Source organism: Schistocerca nitens, chromosome 5 (assembly GCF_023898315.1).
Source record: "Schistocerca nitens isolate TAMUIC-IGC-003100 chromosome 5, iqSchNite1.1, whole genome shotgun sequence".
Taxonomy (NCBI): Eukaryota; Metazoa; Arthropoda; class Insecta; order Orthoptera; family Acrididae; genus Schistocerca; species Schistocerca nitens.
This window is the reverse complement of record NC_064618.1, coordinates 191062805-191081742: the sequence shown is the minus strand read 5'-3', so window position 1 is coordinate 191081742 and position 18938 is coordinate 191062805. Positions and strand designations below refer to the sequence as shown.

At 37.7% G+C, this 18938-nt stretch overlaps 1 protein-coding gene across 1 annotated transcript in view; it reads right to left on the bottom strand.

Moving 5' to 3' along the window:
- Positions 1 to 18938, bottom strand: part of LOC126259526 (basement membrane-specific heparan sulfate proteoglycan core protein-like) — a 209811-nt gene that overhangs the window by 142651 nt on the left and 48222 nt on the right. The window contains exon 5 of the mRNA XM_049956391.1: positions 8432 to 8562. Within this exon, the coding sequence (XP_049812348.1) occupies positions 8432 to 8562 (131 nt within the window). The remainder of the gene's footprint in view (positions 1 to 8431; positions 8563 to 18938) is intronic.

Genomic DNA, 18938 nt, shown 5'->3' with positions numbered 1-18938 from the left:
ACATTTAGTATTTCGGCCTTTAGTCTTTCATCCTCTGTTTCAGTACCATTTTGATCACAGATTGTCTGGACATTTTGTTTTGATCCACCTACTGCTTTGACATAAGACGCTACGGTCGCAGGTTCGAATCCTGCCTCGGGCATGGATGTGTGTGATGTCCTTAGGTTAGTTAGGTTTAATTAGTTCTAAGTTCTAGGGGACTAATGACCTCAGAAGTTGAGTCCCATAGTGCTCAGAGCCATTTGAACCATTTGACATAAGACCAAAATTTCTTAGTATTTTCTGCCAATTCAGTACATAGAACTTTACTTTCGAATTCATTGAACGCCTCTCGCATGGCTCTCCTCACATTACATTTCGCTTCGCGTAATTTTTGTTTGTCTGCAAGGCTTTGGCTATGTTTATGTTTGCTGTGAAGTTCCCTTTGCTTCCGCAGCAGTTTTCTAACTCGGTTGTTGTACCACGGTGGCTCTTTTCCATCTCTTACGATCTTGATTGGCACATACTCATCTAATGGTTCTGAACATTGTCCACTGATCCTCAACACTATCTGTACTTGAGACAAAACTTTTGTGTTGAGCCGTCAAGTACTCTGAAATCTGCTTTTTGTCACTTTTGCTAAACTGAAAAATCTTCCTACCTTTTTTAATACATGTGCCATTATGAGTATTCTTTTCTTTTATTCTGGAAAGTTATCTGGAAAGTTCTTTTTAGTTACAAATATTGAATTAAATTTTATATTGTGGATAATGAAACTTTAGCTGCATTAGCACTTAGCGTCTTGAATAATTGTCAGTTTAATAGTTCCTTGTACGAGTGTGTTGGGTTGTATCTGAGCACAGAATCGCTTGCTGGGTCGTTTGCGTGTTTTCATGCATGTGGTAGGCAGCTTGTAGAAATGACTGCTGAACCTCGACAGGCTGGCACATATATTCAACTTGCACAACAAGTGAGTAAATATTTCTTTGCCCTCCTGCCAGGATACTTTCCTTTGATTGATCGTTTTAAGATTCAGAACAGCACAGTGAGACGCAGGAAAGAGTGCAGAACCAAGTATCAGGGACTACTTTGCGCTTACTGCTTTGCTTATTTATGATTTCTTTTGAGTAGCAGAAGCTTTTTATAATTATAGATGTTTTATATATTTTCAGGGGTATTTTTAAAATGAAATTCTTACATGTGATGAATCAGTATTGAGCATGCGGAAATAATTTCAGTTTTGAGTAGGCCTTTAGTTTATGACCCACAGTGTTCACCCGTTAATGCTTGAAGAGTGGTCAAACATTTTGTTCTTTGTTATTATTAATCATGCATCGCACGGATAGCGCTCGATCTCATGAAGCGAAACAAATCACGTAGTAATTTACTTTGGCAGAATCCTATATTTTTGGATCTCCAGTGAAGGAATTAGCAGAAAAAGAAATCATAACAGAATGCGAAAAAACGTAAAGGGCAATGAAGGTAATAGATACGAGCACATAAATGAAAGTGAAAATAGTGATGTGGCCATTAACAAGGGACTCCTTGAGTGCGAGAGTTGCATGTTCAACATGTGGTAGGGCTCATTTGAAAGTGGTATGTTAACAATTGTGACAGGAAAAATAGTAGGTGGTAATTGCTCACCAAGTGCATCAGGATGGTGACAGAAAATGAGTAACCGGGACGCGCAGAGATCAACCTTCTGTGGGATACACGTATTACGCATCATAAAATGAACATCTTCGACATGCAAGATACGTTCAAAACAAATCATTCAGTTGCACCATAAACACCAAACGAATATTGGCGCTCCACAATGATCACAAGATCGATGGCTAACTCCTTGGGAGCCACAAACCGTTCAGGACCTTCATCTGGGTATCCACACTTATAGAATGCATGTAGAATCGTATTTGTGTAATGGCGTGATGAGAACTGATGGTATTCGATGGCATGCAATCGAATGCGAGCCACTTTGTCGTAGATCTTATCGTCAAACTAGCTATCCTGTTAGGGGTAGCTGCAGCTAGAGCTATAATATATTTTACAGTCACAAAAAACCATCCAGAGACTGAATTTATCCAATGGTTCCAGGTGGTATGAATCACAATGTCATAGACATTTCGAGAGCAATAGTTCGCTTTAAAGGAGTACAATTTTTATGAGAAGACGAGGAATCAACAAAAAATGAATTTATTTTGATCAGCTATACCAAAAAAAGTGTTCATACTATAGTTGTTCTCTTAAGCCCATTTTCCGACTCTTTTTCGCTGTGATGTAGATATTCGCTGATGGCCTTTTATGATCACGCACACGAGAACGAATCGTAGGGGGTAGAGCCCCTCGAACTTCTTGCAGCACAGTAAATATTATAACTTTCCAGCCGATTTACCATTCAGATTAATAGGTGTCATAATTTTATACTGATGGTTAATCCATTGACGTTAGCTGACCTCAATATAACTCTCATGGTACCTCTAATTTCCAAGGTTCCTTTCATAAGCGTTTCCTCTTCTAATCGCGAATGGTCAGCGTTGAAAACAAATTCCTTACCGAATGGCGGGATAAGTTTCTTTACTTCATCTACAAATTTTAGGGCCCATTCCGGAGTTTGCTGTGCATCGTCAACTTGACGCCTTGTTTAAAATATTGTTATTTTACGTCTTCCATTCTGTAGCACTGTCTACAGTTATGTAACCATCTAATGATTAAGTCTAACCTACGTCGAGCGTAGTTTGATGTGCATAACATAGTAGATCACTATCATGCACAACCTGTAAATTGCATCAAGCATCTTGAAAAGCGTAAACACTAGTTTTTGTTACAAGCGTACCTTGTCCTCCGTTGAATATGTATGGTCTTTTTTTATGCTCTACACAATCATATTACTGCGTACTTACCCTAAATCTGTTCATAAATGTTTTTCTACCATGCTGCGGATCATCTTCCCTGTACGAAATTATGTATAGTACTCGCTCCTTTGACAACGATTGTCTTTCACTACGTTTCACTGGAGACGGGATTTGTGGCTTCCTGTCTGACAAGGATGATGAACTACATGTCTCGCCACCTGTTTCAATGTCATTTTCACTTGTTAAGCACGTATCATCAACAATGTATTCCTCATGTATATTCCCTGCACAGTCGAGCCTACACTACACCACGCACTCCACTGACTCATCTTGCAGAAACGATAATATTTTATCTGTGACCTTTTTTCCTCACTCTATGAAATTTCTTAGGTTCCTTTCTGACGAAAAGTCAACTTCGGCCACTGTAGTTGTAGATATGGTGCAGGGTTTGCTTGGTTTATCGTTGTCACTGCCCTGCTTTTCATCAACACCACTAGCACTTAGCACTGTCGAACCACATTTTAAACTTCTGTGGCCCGATGGTAGACAGTCACGGTGTTTCGAAAACGTGATCCTTTAATTGTGTAGCGTTGGGTAGTTATTTACAATGCTCATGTGTGTGGTTTTCACTATGACAATTGGTACTGATATAAGAAATTCAACAATAAATTTAGTTTTTAATGACAATAACGGATTCATGCCTTTAAAATCATTTCAAATTGCAAGCTGACAGCAAGCCCGGAATATGTAACACAAGCAATTATAACGTGACCATTGGAAATCAACGACTGGTTTCCTCTGTCTCACATACTGATTGTTCATATTTTCACGCCTCTCGTCTACAATGGCACACTTTATTTTGGCCACGAATTTACGCTAGTAAACACGGCTTAGTTTGCATTATGTGCGAATTGCCATCCGCACTTATCTCTTCTTTAATATTTCTTTCTCTATGAAAATTTAACATCATCAACATCATCTCTTCCCAAGGATTAAGTGTTGTAATCACCTGTTCGGATCCCTATCATCCATCCATACATCTCTTGCGAGGTCTACCTAGTTCTCTCTTCCCAGGTGACCGACAATTCGCTGCCTTGTTTGGCAGTTTGTTTTCTATCATTCCATCAACATGATCCATCTATCTCCTTCTGTTCACTTCTGTCTTTTCATTAACTGGAAAGATATTTAAATCTGATCTTATTGTTTCATTCATTATTTTACAGCCTCTTACATATCTCATAAATTATGGACTTAACCTCTGTTGTTTGTATTCGCAATTTTTTTTTACTTCCGTGAATCGGAACCATATAGAAAAGTAGGTACAGCCACAGATTTATAGAATTTCACTGTGTTTATTTCTTGTTTTTCTTCCAAAAGTTTTTCCAATTATTCCGCAGATAGTTTCATATTTAGTAAACTTTTTCTCAATGTCTTTGTCATAGTTAAAACTAATATCACATCCTAGGTAAATGAAGTGAGATACTTATTCTAAAGTTTTCTCATTTATTATTACTATTGATCTGACTGGAATTTTTTCCTTTGAAGGCCATTAGCTTTCTCTTATTTGCTGATACATTTAAACGGTAAAATATTGTCTTATTTGCAGATACAGTTAAACGGTTATATATTGTGGTTTGCTCAATCTGTATAATGCTATTTGTAAATTAATTTTATTTTCTGTATCATTATCTGCTCATCAACACATAACAGATTTTTTAATTACTTCATAGCAAGGTCGTCAATGTACCGCTGATGCAATAATCTCATGAAAAAAAATCATGTTTAGAAACGGACCTTCGTGTAATGATGATAGATTTATTAGACAAATTATTGAAAAACATCGGGGATCTGGCTTAGAAACGAATTTAGCATTTATTGCTCTTGAGAAAACCTTTGATAAGGTAAATAAACCTCTTTTTTTGAAAATATCGGAAATACCCCCCACGAACCATGGACCTTGCCGTTGGTGGGGAGGTTTGCGTGCCTCAGCGATACAGATGGCCGTACCGTAGGTGCAACCACAACGGAAGGGTATCTGTTGAGAGGCCAGACAAACGTGTGGTTCCCGAAGAAGGGCTGCAGCCTTTTCAGTAGTTACAGGGCAACAGTCTGGATGATTGACTGATCTGGCCTTGTAACACTAACCAAAACGTCCTTGCTGTGCTGGTACTGCGAGCGACTGAAAGCATGGGGAAACCACAGTCGTAACTTTTCCCGAGGGCATTCAGCTTTACTGTATGGTTAAATCACGATGGCGTCCTCTTGGGTAAAACATTCCGGAGGTAAAATAGTCCCCCATTCGGATCTCCACGCGGGGACTACTCAGGAAAACGTTGTTATCAGGGGAAGGAAAACTGGCGTTCTACGGATCAGGGCGTGGAATGTCAGATCCCTTAATCGGGCAGGTAGGTTAGAAAATTTAAAAAGGGAAAAGGATAGGTTAAATTTAGATATAGTGGAAATTAGTGAAGTTCGGTGGCAGGAGGAACAAGACTTCTGGTCAGGTGAATACAGGTTTATAAATACGAAATGAAATAGGAGTTAAGCAGTAATAGGTTTAATACTGAATAGGAAAATAGGAATGCGGGGAAGCTACTACAAACAGAATAGTTAATGCATTATTGTGGCCAAGATAGTTACGAAGCCCACGCGTATCACGGTAGTACAAGTTTATATGCCAACTAGCTCTGCAGGTGTCGAAGAAATTGATGAAATGTATGATGAGATTAATGAAATTATTCAGGTAGTGAAGGGAGATGAAAATTTAATAGTCATGGGTGACTGGAATTCGATAGTAGAAAAAGGAAGAGAAGGAAACGTAGTAGGTGAATATGGAATGGGAGTAAGGAATGAAAGAGGAAGCCGCCTGGTAGAATTTTGCACAGAGCATAACTTAATCACAGCTAACACTTGGTTCATAAATCATAAAAGAAGATTGTATACATGGAAGAAGCCTGATGATACTGGAGGCTCTCAGATAAATTATATAATGGTAAGAAAGAGAATCAGGAATCAGGTTTTAAGTTGTAAGACATTTCCAGGGGCAGATGTGGAATCTGACCACAATCTATTGATTATCAACTGTAGATTGAAACTGAAGAAACTGCAAAAAGGTGGGAATGTCAGGAGATGGGACCTCGACAAACTGAAAGAACCAGAGGTTGTAAAGAGCTTCAGGGAGAGCATTATGGAACGACTGGCAAGGATGGGGAAAAGAAATACAGTAGAAGATGAATAGATAGCTTTGAGAGATGAAATAGTAAAGGTAGCAGACGATCAAGTAGGTAAAAAGACGAGGGCTAATAGAAATCCTTGGGTAACACAGGAGATATTGAATTTAATCTATGAAAGGAGAAAATATAAAAATGCAGTAAATGAAGCAGGCAAAAAGGAATACAAACGTCTCAAGAATGAGATCAACAGGAAGTGCAAAATGGCTAAGCAGGGATGGCTAGAGGACAAATGTAAGGATGCATATCACTGGGGATAAGATAGATACTGCATACAGGAAAATTAAACAGACCTTTGGAGAAAAGAGAAGTGCTTGCATGAATATCAAGAGCTCAGAGGAAACCCAGTTCTAAGCAAAGAAGGGAAAGCAGAAAGGTGGAAGGAGTATATAGTGGGTCAATACAAGGGCGATGTTCTTGAGGACAATATTGTAGAAATGGAAGAGAATGTAGATGAAGATGAAATAGGAGATATGATACTGCGTGAAGAGTTTGACGGCGCACTGAAAGACCTAAGTCGAAACAAGACCCCTGGAGTAAACAACATTCCATTAGAACTATTGACGGCCTTGGGAGAGGCAGGCCTAACAAAACTCTACCATATGGTGAGCAAGATGTATGAGATGGGCGAAATACCCTCAGACTTCAAGAAGAATATAGTAATCTCAATCCTACAGAATGCAGGTGTTGACAGATGTGAAAATTACCGAACTAACAGTTTAATAAGCCACGGCTTATTAAGCCACTAATTCTTTACAGACGAATGGAAAAGCTGGTGGATGCCGACCTCGGGAAAGATCAGTTTGGATTCCGTGGAAATCTTGGAACAAGTGAGGCAATACTGATCCTACGACTTACAATAGGAAATAGATTAAGGAAAGGCAAACCTAAGTTTCTAGCGTTTTTAGACTTAGAGAAAGCTTTTGACAATGTTGATTGGAATTCTCTCTTTCAAATTCTGAAGGTGGCAGGGGTAAAATACAGGGAGCGAAATTCTATTTACAATTTGTACAGAAATCAGATGGCAGTTATAAGAGTCGATGGGCATGAAAGAGATACAGTGGTTGGGAGGGGAATGAGACAGGTTTGTAGCCTATCCCCAATCTTTTACAATCTGTATATTGAGCAAGCAGTAAAGGAAACAAATGAAAAATTCGGTGTAGGAAGTAAAAATGACCATCAACAAAAGAAAGACGAGGATAATGGAATGTAGTCGAATTAAATCGGGTGATGATGCGGGAATTAAATTAGGAAATGAGACGCTTAAAGTAGTAAATGAGTTTTGTTATTTGGGGAGCAAAATAACTGATGATGGTCGAAGTAGAGAGGATATAAAATGTAGATTGACAATGGCAAGGAAAGCGTTTCTGTAGAAGAGAAATTTGTTAACATCGAGTATAGATTTAAGTATCAGGAAGTCGTTTCTGAAAGTATTTGTATGGAGTGTAGCCATGTATGGAAGTGAAACGTGGACGACAAATAGTTTAGACAAGAAGAGAATAGAAGCTTTCGAAATATGGTGCTACAGAAGAATGCTGAAGATTAGATGGGTAGATCATATAACTAATGAGGTGGTATTGAATTGAATTGGAGAGAAGAGAAATTTATGGCGCAACTCGACTAGTAGAAGGGATCGGTTGGTATAGTATATTCTGAGGCATCTAGGGATCACCAATTTAGTATTGGAGGGCAGCGTGGAGGATAAAAATCGTAGCGGGAGGCCAAGAGAAGAATACACTAAACAGATTCAGAAGGATATAGGTTGCAGTAGGTACTGGGAGATGAAGAAGCTTGCACAGGATAGAGTAGCATCGAGAGTTGCATCAATCCAGTCTCTGTACTAAACACCACAACAATAAAAACATGCGAAATAAAATGTTTTCCAAAACTTCTCAATAATGCAATAAAGAGTCTATATGTAAATACAAAAAGTGCTATAATTTCAGCTTCGAAAATGTAAGATGAAATTTTAATAAATTAACGTGCTTGATAAGGGTGCAGTCCTTCACACATAACATTGAACCGTAAAACGATATCTTTCTGTCATAAATACGTTCCACATGACCACTGTAGAGGGCGGTGAGAGGACACTGCAGTAGTAATAGTCACTACCTAAGAGTGACCTAGACGTATATAAAAACAAAGTTTTTGAGTCTTTTGGCTACTTGAAATCACTTTTTTCTGTGACATGCGCGAGCATCAAAATCATGCGTACATCTGAAGTCAAGTTTCTGTTTGTTCGCGATATATATATGGAAGACTTTCTTTCTTGTGTTCGTCGACATTTATACATGAACGGATTCCTGGTTAGAATAAACCAGAACTACTTAATGTCACAAATAAATCTAAGTGTTTCAGTTGTATACTGACCTGCAACATCCATTTCACTCTCCACGAGGGCGGATTTGACCGTAATTTACACGTCAAGGCGACGTTATCACCCTCTCGTATGTCGTCGGCTCGCACGGGAGGTTCCAACTGTATAGACACTATGGGAGCATCTGAAAACAGACAGTACATGCCATATTTCAGTATGTAGGGGATTTTTGCCTCACGCCCACATAGATATTGAGATTCAAGCCTTCAGACTTACAAGAAAATCGCAACACTATGAAAGGTGGCTACACTGAGCCACAGCGCCAGAGATCGCTAGAGAGCATTGTTCTGCCGCCTCCACTGGCAGTGATTATTGAGAACTCGTAGTGGGCAGTGCTTTGGGAGAACTCGTGGTAGTCAGTGCTGAGATGTCGTAGTGAGGAGTGTTCGTGTTCAGATGTGCTAGTAGGGAGTGCTTGCTGAGATGTGATACTGATAAGTTCTTGTTGAGATGTGGTAATAGCGAGTCGGTGTGGAGATATATTGTAATGATTAGAGTGATTTTGGTCAATATATGAAGGTAACGAAAGTTGATTTATTTTTCATTATTTCCATGTTTTAAATAATGCGTCATTACAGGTTCAGTCAACAAAGCATCTGGCTTGTGTTCTTGTATTAGAGTGTAATTCTGGTTTTCTTGAGTAATTATGGTATTTTTATTTTCTTTAATTAATTCAGTATAAATGATATTTAAAATTTCTTGTGTTATTGAAGAAGAACCGTGCCAGATGCGTACGTTGAGTCATACTTCCACACACAGAACAGTTACACTTGTGCTTTGGTTTCGTAGGTTTTTATAGTTGCTGGGGACTTAATTAATTAATTGTGTTAATGAAAATTTCCATTTCATTCTTTGTTATTGTTCTAAGCAGTCAGATTGCGTAATAATACTAGTCAGGGCCAACCGTCTACGAGACTTCGTAATCGGACAAACAGCTACTAAAGCAGAATTTAAAATTATTTCCATTTCATTTAATTAAGCCCCCATGCACGTGGCGACCGCTGCTTCGGATCGTCCCTTGGAATCTTCTGTTTGTAGAAATAGTAGACAGTAGGATTGTTGTAGTAATTTGTAGTTTAGTAATTGTAGTCTATATTGCATGTGTAGATTTGGTAATTGTCATTCTTCTAATGGTATTTTTTTTTTTTTTTGCAAAATTTCATTTCTGTTGTCTTGTCTACGGGTTTGACAATTAGTGCAATTATTTCAATTGTTCGATGATCGTGTTTGAGGGAAACATCTCGTGTGAATGATATTGTTGATGATAAAGTGTCATTGTGTGTAATTTTTTTTATAGTGACGAGTTTTGTATATTTTGTAAATGATCACGCGATCAATGAAAAAGGCAAAAATGATGGATAGTGAGAATGACGAAATTGTTAACATGGCGAACTCGCCAACAGAGGAAAACAGTATGATGGATAATGAAGTGGAAAACAATGTAATAAGTCGGGAAAAAAGTCCAGAACCATTTCAAAATTTTTCTCAATCAGAAAATTCACAGAATAAGAGATTAACGACAGAAGATTCTGTAATAGTATCGAACACAGATAGCTTTACAGCTATGACGAAGGAAACTGGTTTTGCGAGAAATGTTAGGGGCGAAAAGAATTTCGAACCAGATCATACGGAACAGTTGATGAGTGCAATATTAAATTTGGGATCACAGTTACGATCTGAATTAAAAACAGAGATGGGAACTTTGGCAACACGGTTAGACTCACAAATGGAAACACGGATGGGAACAGTGGAAACTCGGTTAGGATCTGAATTAAAAACAGTGGCAACACGTTTGGAAACAGAGTTGGAAACAATGGAAACACGGTTAGACTCACGAATAGGGACATGTTTCAAAAATATGAAAGATGAGTTAAAGAAAGAAATCAGAGAAGAAGTACAACCGATTTTGAATTCTCACAATAATAGATTAATTGCAGTAGAGATTAAACAAAGGGAACAGGATAGAGAACAGGAAGAAAGAGATCGCGTGATAGTACAAAATTTTTCAGAGTTAAATTTACAACGTGCACACGATAAGAAAGAAATATTTGAGAGAATCGAGGAATCCGTACCAAATGACAGAATAAATAATCTAACACAACAATATGAACAGTTAACTACCAAATGTGTCAACACTGAAACCCGAGTCGCGACACTTACGGAAGACGTAAATAAACAGAAAGAAAAAATAGGTGACTTATCGGAAAGAGTTGAGGAGATTTCAGATAAATTGACAAATCTTAGTTTACATGGGGACAGAGATTCAGATGATACAGCACCATTGCCATTTGCAGAAACCGAAGAGTATCAGAACATAAATAAGCATGTTGAAAATCAGGGAAAATTTAATGAACGCGTGAAAAGGGAATTTGAGGCATTAAAAAAGCAAGTCAAACAAATTGAAGGCGAAATCGTAGGAAAAGACAGCAGAAGAAATTTAGAATCACAGATAGCAGAGGGCTTTGAAGAAGATAATTTGTTTCATTTACGGGACGCAACAAGAGAGCGCCAGGCGCGCGAACTTGACAATAATCGACATTCAAACTGGGACAGACGCGGTAGGTCTTTGTCGCCACGAGGCGAAAACTTTGACTATAAACACTTTTTGACTGTTCGGAAATTTAAGATCTTCCGCAATTCTAAGAATGACATACATCCATGTGCATGGTTAGATCAATTTATGTACGCACTCCCACCAAATTGGCCACTAAGTCACAAACTGGAATTTATGTGTGAATATTTAGAAAATGAACCGGCGACGCGGATGCGCACACTCATTAGAGATTGTAATAATGTGAATGATTTTTATCATGCATTTCTATCGGCATATTGGTCCGAACACACGCAAGACAGAGTCAAACACAGTCTTATTATGCAGCGTAATTTCAAACAGTCTGAGTTCCGCACGCCAGCGGAATATTTTGAAGACATGATTCGAAAGAATCAGTTCCTGTCCAACCACTATAGCCCGACTGAATTAATTCGCATTTGTTTAACTAAGCTGCCACAGTCCATAAGACAAATTGCTTTAGCTGGAAGATGTAAAGACGACATTGAGACTTTTAAGACTTTATTGCAAGAACTTGAGTATGACAACGACGACGGGACTTCTTGTAACTTTTTCAGTAACAGTAATTACAATAGACTTTCAGAGAAAAGAGATAGTGATCGGAACGGGCGTTATATGGGTAATTTTGAGAATGACAGACGTAACAGACAGGACAATAGATACCAGCCTTATGACAATAACAGACGTTCTAACAGAAATTACACAGACAATTATAATAACGGTAATTCGTACCGGAATGATCAATCATACGGAAACAGTAATCGGTATCATCAAGACAGAAATTATTCATACAATAATAGAAACTCTTACTACAGAAATAACCAGGGTAGTAGGTCTAACAATAATTTCAGAAGTGACAGTCGAAATTATACAAGAAGTAGTTATGCAGACAGACAGGAAAACAGAAATTTTAATAACAGACACAACCAAGAATTTGCATCTAACAGACAGGAAGGACCTAATTGGCATCCTCCGCGTGACAGAAATTCAGAGAGACAAGTGGAAATAGTAGAATAGATAGATAGTAGAATAGATAGATAGTAGAAATTGATCCGCGAAATGTCGGGAATAATCAAAGACGTGACGCAAACAATCGACAATGACTAGCAGCTTCGGCTTCTGGCAGCAATATAGACGGTTCAGAAAGTAATGACACTACGACTTTACACTACGTACGCCTGGAAGACATGAGAGACATTTTGTTAGACGAAAAGGAAAATAATGTAGACGCATTTTTACATCCTGTTATTGAAGTATGTGTGGGTAAGAATAAGGTGCAATAATAAGTAACAGGTTTAGTAAGTATCATGAAAAGCTTCTGCTGGAAAATACAAAATGGATTATTAAGCTGAAAGAAGAAACGTAGACTATGCTGAAAAGTAGTGAACTTCGAATTAACAAGTAGTGAAATGTGTATAAAAAATGTGTTCCATAGCTGTCCTTTCCAAAATCTTCAGTCATCCTACTATGCAATATAACACCTGCTGTCAAAGCAAACTGCAACAAATACTTAAATAACTACATAGCATAAATACATAACTTCAACATTATCCTCATCTGTAAAGAAAAACTTCATTATTCATATCATCATAACTCCATCATTATCATAATCACCTGTAAAGAAAAAACTTCATTATTCATAGTAGCATATTCTTCATCATTATTCTTCATCAGCATTCATTATCATCTGCAAAAAGTCACTTCATTACTCATTACATAACTATTCCTTATTTCTATCATATTTCATCACTTAAAACTAAGATGTGTAGTTCTGTCTGACAGCTTGCATCAATCGCCTTGTATTCTGAAAGAAAAAATTAGTTAAGACTACTATTCTGCGATGTGTATAGTATATTCTTGTTAATGCTTGCTAATCCTAATCCATTTACTCTTCCTCATAAAGTTATTGCATCTTCTTTCGTTTATTCCGTAGGTGAAATTCCCATTTCTGTTTAAATTTATTTCCTTTACGCATCATGTCTTTCTGAAATTGATGAACAAAGATTAATGTTTTGCATTTAAATCATATACCCACTAAATAATGACTGGTTAATGGTGACACAATTAAGCATACAGCATAACATGACAGAAAACGTAATATGTCAAAAGCATAGACAGTGTTCAAAGGCAAAAAACGTACAGAAAATATCACAATGCAGCAGCAAAAAAAAAGAAAAATGTAAAACAGTCACGATGTTGAGATATCATAGGGCAAAAATGTCAAAGTCAACTGGTGTGTGTTATACCTTAACTAGTTCACAGTGCATACAAACAAAACTTGAAAACAATCGTACATACATAAGAAAGACAAAATGTGACATTCGTTGTGTTCAGCTTGTATGTAGTGTAGTTAATAGAGGCGATAATTAAAGACTTCAATGGAGAGAGAATTTGATAAAATTAATGCGTCACTACAGAGAATTGCATAATTATTCATAAAATGCGTAAGTTCATCTGGAAAAATATGCACGGTCTAGTGTGTAACGACAAGAAGAGCGACCTGCTAACCTTACCTTGCCGGGCACTTGCCAAGAAAAAATACGATAATCATCAATAAGTAGTCACATAAATATAAGTGCATAAGTGGTCATAAAAATGTGTAAGTTCATCTGGAAAATATGCACGGTCTGATGTGTAACGACAAGAAGAGCGACCTGCTAACCTTACCTTGCCGGGCACTTGCCAAGAAAAAATACGATAATCATCAATAATTGTTCACATAAATATCTGGAAAATGTATTACAGTGTGATAAATCATAAAGTATGTTCATTCAATAAACGGTTTAACATTGGAGATATGGTGATTGCCTTTCGATTTTCTGGTTCTCAAAGTTTCGACGTGTACAACATTGGGGTGAGGAATGCTGCGAATCCGATATGGACCTGCGTATAGAAGTTCAAATTTACTGCACTTACCTTTTAATTTGCTGGATAAATAGTGTGTACGTACTAATATCTTCTGTCCAACGTGAAAGTCTCGGCGTCTACAAACCTGTTTTTGCTGTCTTCTCCGGCGCTCTGCGGCACGTTTGATGTTGTTCAGCGCAATGTCAATTATTTCGTGGTGTCTTAGTCGACGTGATCTAGGAAAATTTACTAACTCTTTGATTTTGTTTGGTGGTTCAACGTTTTTCAGTATAACAGACGGAGATAGCATAGTAGATTCATTTGGAATGGAATTAATCACATCTTGGAATGAGTGTATGTGTGTGTCCCAATTAACATGTCTTTTGTGGCAGTATATTCTACACAGTTTGCCAATTTCTTTCATTAATCGTTCACAAGGGTTCGAAGAAGCGTGGTACTTGGATATATAGATCGGAGAAATGTTTCTAGCTCGTAACATGCGTGTCCATATAGCAGAACGAAATTGTGATCCATTGTCAGAAATTAGTTTCTTCACATGCCCTACATGAAATAGAAAATGTTTTACAAATGCTTTCGAAACAGTTTTAGCAGTAGCTTTGCGTAACGGAGTGAAAGTAACAAATTTTGAAGTGAGTTCAACAGCGACAAAGATGTAGCAAAAACCCCTATTAGTTCTCGGAATTGGACCAAAAATGTCTACTGCGGCCATATGTCTTAATTTAACAGGTATAATGGGATATAATGGAGGAATGTGTGAAGTGGTGTCTGATTTAGCTTTCTGGCAAATTTTACATGACGCTAAAACTCGTCGTATACGTTTTTCCATGTTCGAAAAATAACAGTTCTGTCTCAGTATAAGAAAACATTTTCTAGCTCCGTAATGTGCGTAGCTTAAATGAGTGTACCAGATTAATTTGTTAACCAGTTCGTCAGGAATGCATAATAACCAGTTGTTGCTGTCTGGATGAGAGCGGCGAAACAGAATGTCATTGCGTACAGTGTAGTGGTTTCTAACCGTAACATTATTCTTATCTTGCCAAAGGTGTTTAATTTCTTTCCACACATTGTCTTTATTTTGCTCTCGTGCTATGTTCTGTAATGACAATGAAATAAAATTTTCAAATGCAACTTGTTGAATGTACATGACGCTGAAATTTGCTTTGCAGAAGTTGGTTGCTACGTCTTGCTGATTGTTGCTGAGAGAACGGGATAATGCGTCTGCTATTACATTTTGTGTGCCGGGAATGTAAACAATCGTAAAATTAAATTCCTGTAAATACAGTTTCCATCTGCTTAATCTATCATGAGTAAATTTAGCCGAAAGTAAGAATTGTATAGCTCTGTGATCCGTGTAAACGGTCGTATGTCTGCCATAAAGAAAGTGCCGAAATCTCGTAAAAGCCCATACAACACATAACGTTTCCAATTCTGTGACAGAATAATTTCGTTCAGCAGGTGACAAAATGCGGCTTGCAAATGCGATGTTTTTAATTACTTTAGAACCATCTTCTTCAATTTCCTGAAAAATATGTACGCCTAAAGCTGTGTTAGAACTGTCTGTGGCAATGGAAAAATTTCTGGTAAGATCTGGGTGCGATAAAAGTGGAGCATTCAACAAAGCATGTTTCAAGTTCACGAATTCAGAATGTGCTTGCTTATCCCATGACCAAATAGTGTTTTTACCTGTTAATTGGCATAATCTAGGCGTGTCTAAAGCATAGTGATGAATAAATTTACGAAAAAAGTTAATTAAGCCCAAAAAACTGCGTAATTGTTTCTTCGTTGTAGGAACAGTAATGTCACGTAGAGCTTGAAGTTTTTCTGGATCAGGCGCAATGCCTTCTGCTGAAATTACATGTCCAAGAAATTTTATAGAAGTTTTCCCAAAGTGCGATTTACTGAGGTTAATTGTGAGTCCTTGTGTACGAAAAGTTTGCAACAGTTGTTCAAGAATCAGATTGTGTTCAGACCAGTTAGCTTCTGCAATAAGAATGTCATCTACGTACGTCGTAATTCTGTCTTTAAGTTCTGTCGGAAGTATTGTGTTCAAACCGCGAATAAAAGCTGCAGAGGAAATAGTTAAGCCGAACGGTAATTTGCAAAATTGATAACAGTCACCAAAACAGAGAAAAGCTGTGTACTTTCTGCAATTCGGATGAAGTTGAATTTGCCAAAATCCCGATTTCAAATCTAATGTGGAATAAATACCTGTACCGTGAAAGTTCTGTAGAAGTTCCTCTAATGTCTGTGGTCGATCTGTTTCATTAATAATAATGTCATTAATGTGACGTGAATCAAGTACGAGGCGAAGTGAGCCATCTTTTTTCTTAACAATATGCAGCGGGTTTATGTACGGACTAACTGCTGGTTCAATAATTCCTTGGTCAAGCATATCCTGCAATTCTTTTTTAACCTGCTCTCTGTGAATATATGGAATGGGATAATGCTTTGCTTTAAATGTGTCGTGCTGTTTGACTTGAAATTCGTACATAAAGCCGGACATAGTACCAGGAACGTTGTCAAAAACTGGAGCTTGCTGTAATAGAATTTTGTGTAATTGCGTTCGTTCATCGTCTGTATTTGCACTGCTTTGTTTAACCTTATCGGAAATCATCTGCATTACGTCGTAGTCAGCTTCGTCTGGAGTGTTATAGTTATGTACGTACGTGTCTGTGAACAATGTGGGATTACAGTCTATGTTACGTGCTGCGGAAATGACCTCTGTGCGATTAATTGTTTCCTCTTCTGCCGATAATGAGTGCTGAAATTCTAAAGCCAATTGCACATTTTCATCCTTCAACATTAAATAAGAATTTTGAAAATCGACCACTGCGTCGTGTTGTACGAGAAAATTAGTACCTAAAATTACGTCTGTTGTCAATAAAGGAACAACCCAAAAATTTGAGTGAAATGTATGACCTCCAATACAAAATGATAAATGCGTCTGTAATTTTACGTCTACTCCTTTACTCGATACTGCTCCTTTCACTTTCGTTTTGCCTAAAGGTAATGTAGGATAGGTATTCTCTTTGTTGCACTCGTTGAAAGTTTCCTCATTAATGACTGACATAGGTGATCCGGAATCAATTACTGCTGAAAATTTCGATGAACCTATTTTAACTTCGATGACAGGATGTGAAATGGTTTTCTGAACAACTGGTTTTTCCTGCAAAAGAGTATCTCGTATGTCGTCGAAAGTAATAGCATTTTCGTGAACAACATTATGCGTGTCTAAGGTAGTGCTTGTGTTATTGGAAGATGCGTCCTGTACAGTATCTAGTCAGATTCTATCTGACGTGTTATTATTATCATCACGAGGATGTTGTGGCATTTCTACAATTTGAACAGTTCTATTACTTCTTCCAGACGTATTACGCTCTGGATGATACCTACTGTCGGGTTCATTCATGAGAATATGCTGTTGCTGATCATTTTGTTGCTGGTAGGACCGACTGTTATTAAACGTACGCTGATAATTGTGCTCATTATTTTTACGTCTGTCGTGATACTCATTCCTATACGGTGCATTGCGATAGGAATTGAAATACTGTCTTCTCTGTACGTAGTCATTTCCTTGCTGCCGTGCGTTACTATTTGTTGTACCAGGGACTATACATGCACGCGGCGAAACATTAAAGTTAGGTTGACCTTGTGGATTCCATTGTTGGTTAGGTATGTTAACCGGTTGACTTTCATGCTGTTGTGGTGGAAAACGTCTATTGTTACTAAAAGGTGGTTCCTGTTGCTGGAAATTTTGATTATATTGATAATGAGAATTTTGCCCGTTATTAAAGTTCGGTCGGTTGTCATTCCTAAAACGTCTATTACTTCTACTATTGAAATTACGTGACTGATCGTAATTGCTGTACGTTTGTTGGCCTTGGTTATTATATGAAAAATTTTTGTTTACAAAAGAATAATCAGATTGCTGCACTTCTAAAAGCTGCAGCAGATCCCTGAATGCCGAAATGTTTTCTTTTTGCTGACCGGTTAGAAGTGAAACTCTTAATGATCGTGGCAGTTTAGAAATGCATAATTGTATAAGTGCAGATTCACTATAAGGTTCATTTAAATACTGATTTTGTTGCACCATGTGTTCAAAAAATTGCGTAACACTGGGAAAATTAGAGTTCTCATAATTTGGTAAACTAATTAGCTGATCTTTAATTCCGCGCTGTGTCGTCTTCGACCAGTACGCTGACAGAAAAGCATTCTGAAACTCTTCTACTGAATAGCATTGTCTCGCGATCGGTCTCATACGAGTTGCCGGCTCGCCTTCCAAAAAACTGCAAATAAATTCAAGTTTGTGCGTTACGGGCCAAGTCGGTGGAAAGGCAAAGCTAAATTGTTGTATCCAATCTAGCGGATGAATCTGTGTTCTGTCGTTTTTAAACACTTTAAACTTTCTCACTGACAGGAAATGTTTGTAATCGAAATTATCGTCTCTATGTGATGGAACAGGTTCGGGATTGTAAGAGAATCTGTTGAACTGTGGTTGTTCGGAATCTAAGTCCCGTACTCTCTGTAGATTACTCAAATTACACGCGCTGCGTGAGTCTGGCAAATATTCGAAAAGTGGCGTCTGCTGTGATGTGTTATTAACTGAAATGTTTTTCATCTCTGTTACCTCCTGCTGTAAACTTGACAATTTTCTACGCAAGGTGTTATTAGACGAATCGATCTCATTAATTGTCTGCTGTAGGTTTTGAAATTCAGGTGTTTGGTTAAATGAAACCGGTGAAGTATCGTCTGATTTATTGTCATTAGTGCTTTCGATGACATCAATACGACTGGCCAATTCATCACATTTTTCAGTCAGTATTTTTACCTGATCATCGGTTTTAGTGTCAGTGGCATTAATCTGGTTTTGCAATTTACGTGTAGTTTCGTTCAGTTTTCTAACGTCAGCCTTGACAACATCGGAATCCTGTGTTATTTCTAATTCTTCAAATCTGTCTGTCACTGTCTGAATATCTGCTGTATGTGTATCTGTTTTTGATTTAAGATCAGAAATTTCATCGCGTAATTCCGCGTTCAACTGTTTGATGGTATTAATTTTGTCG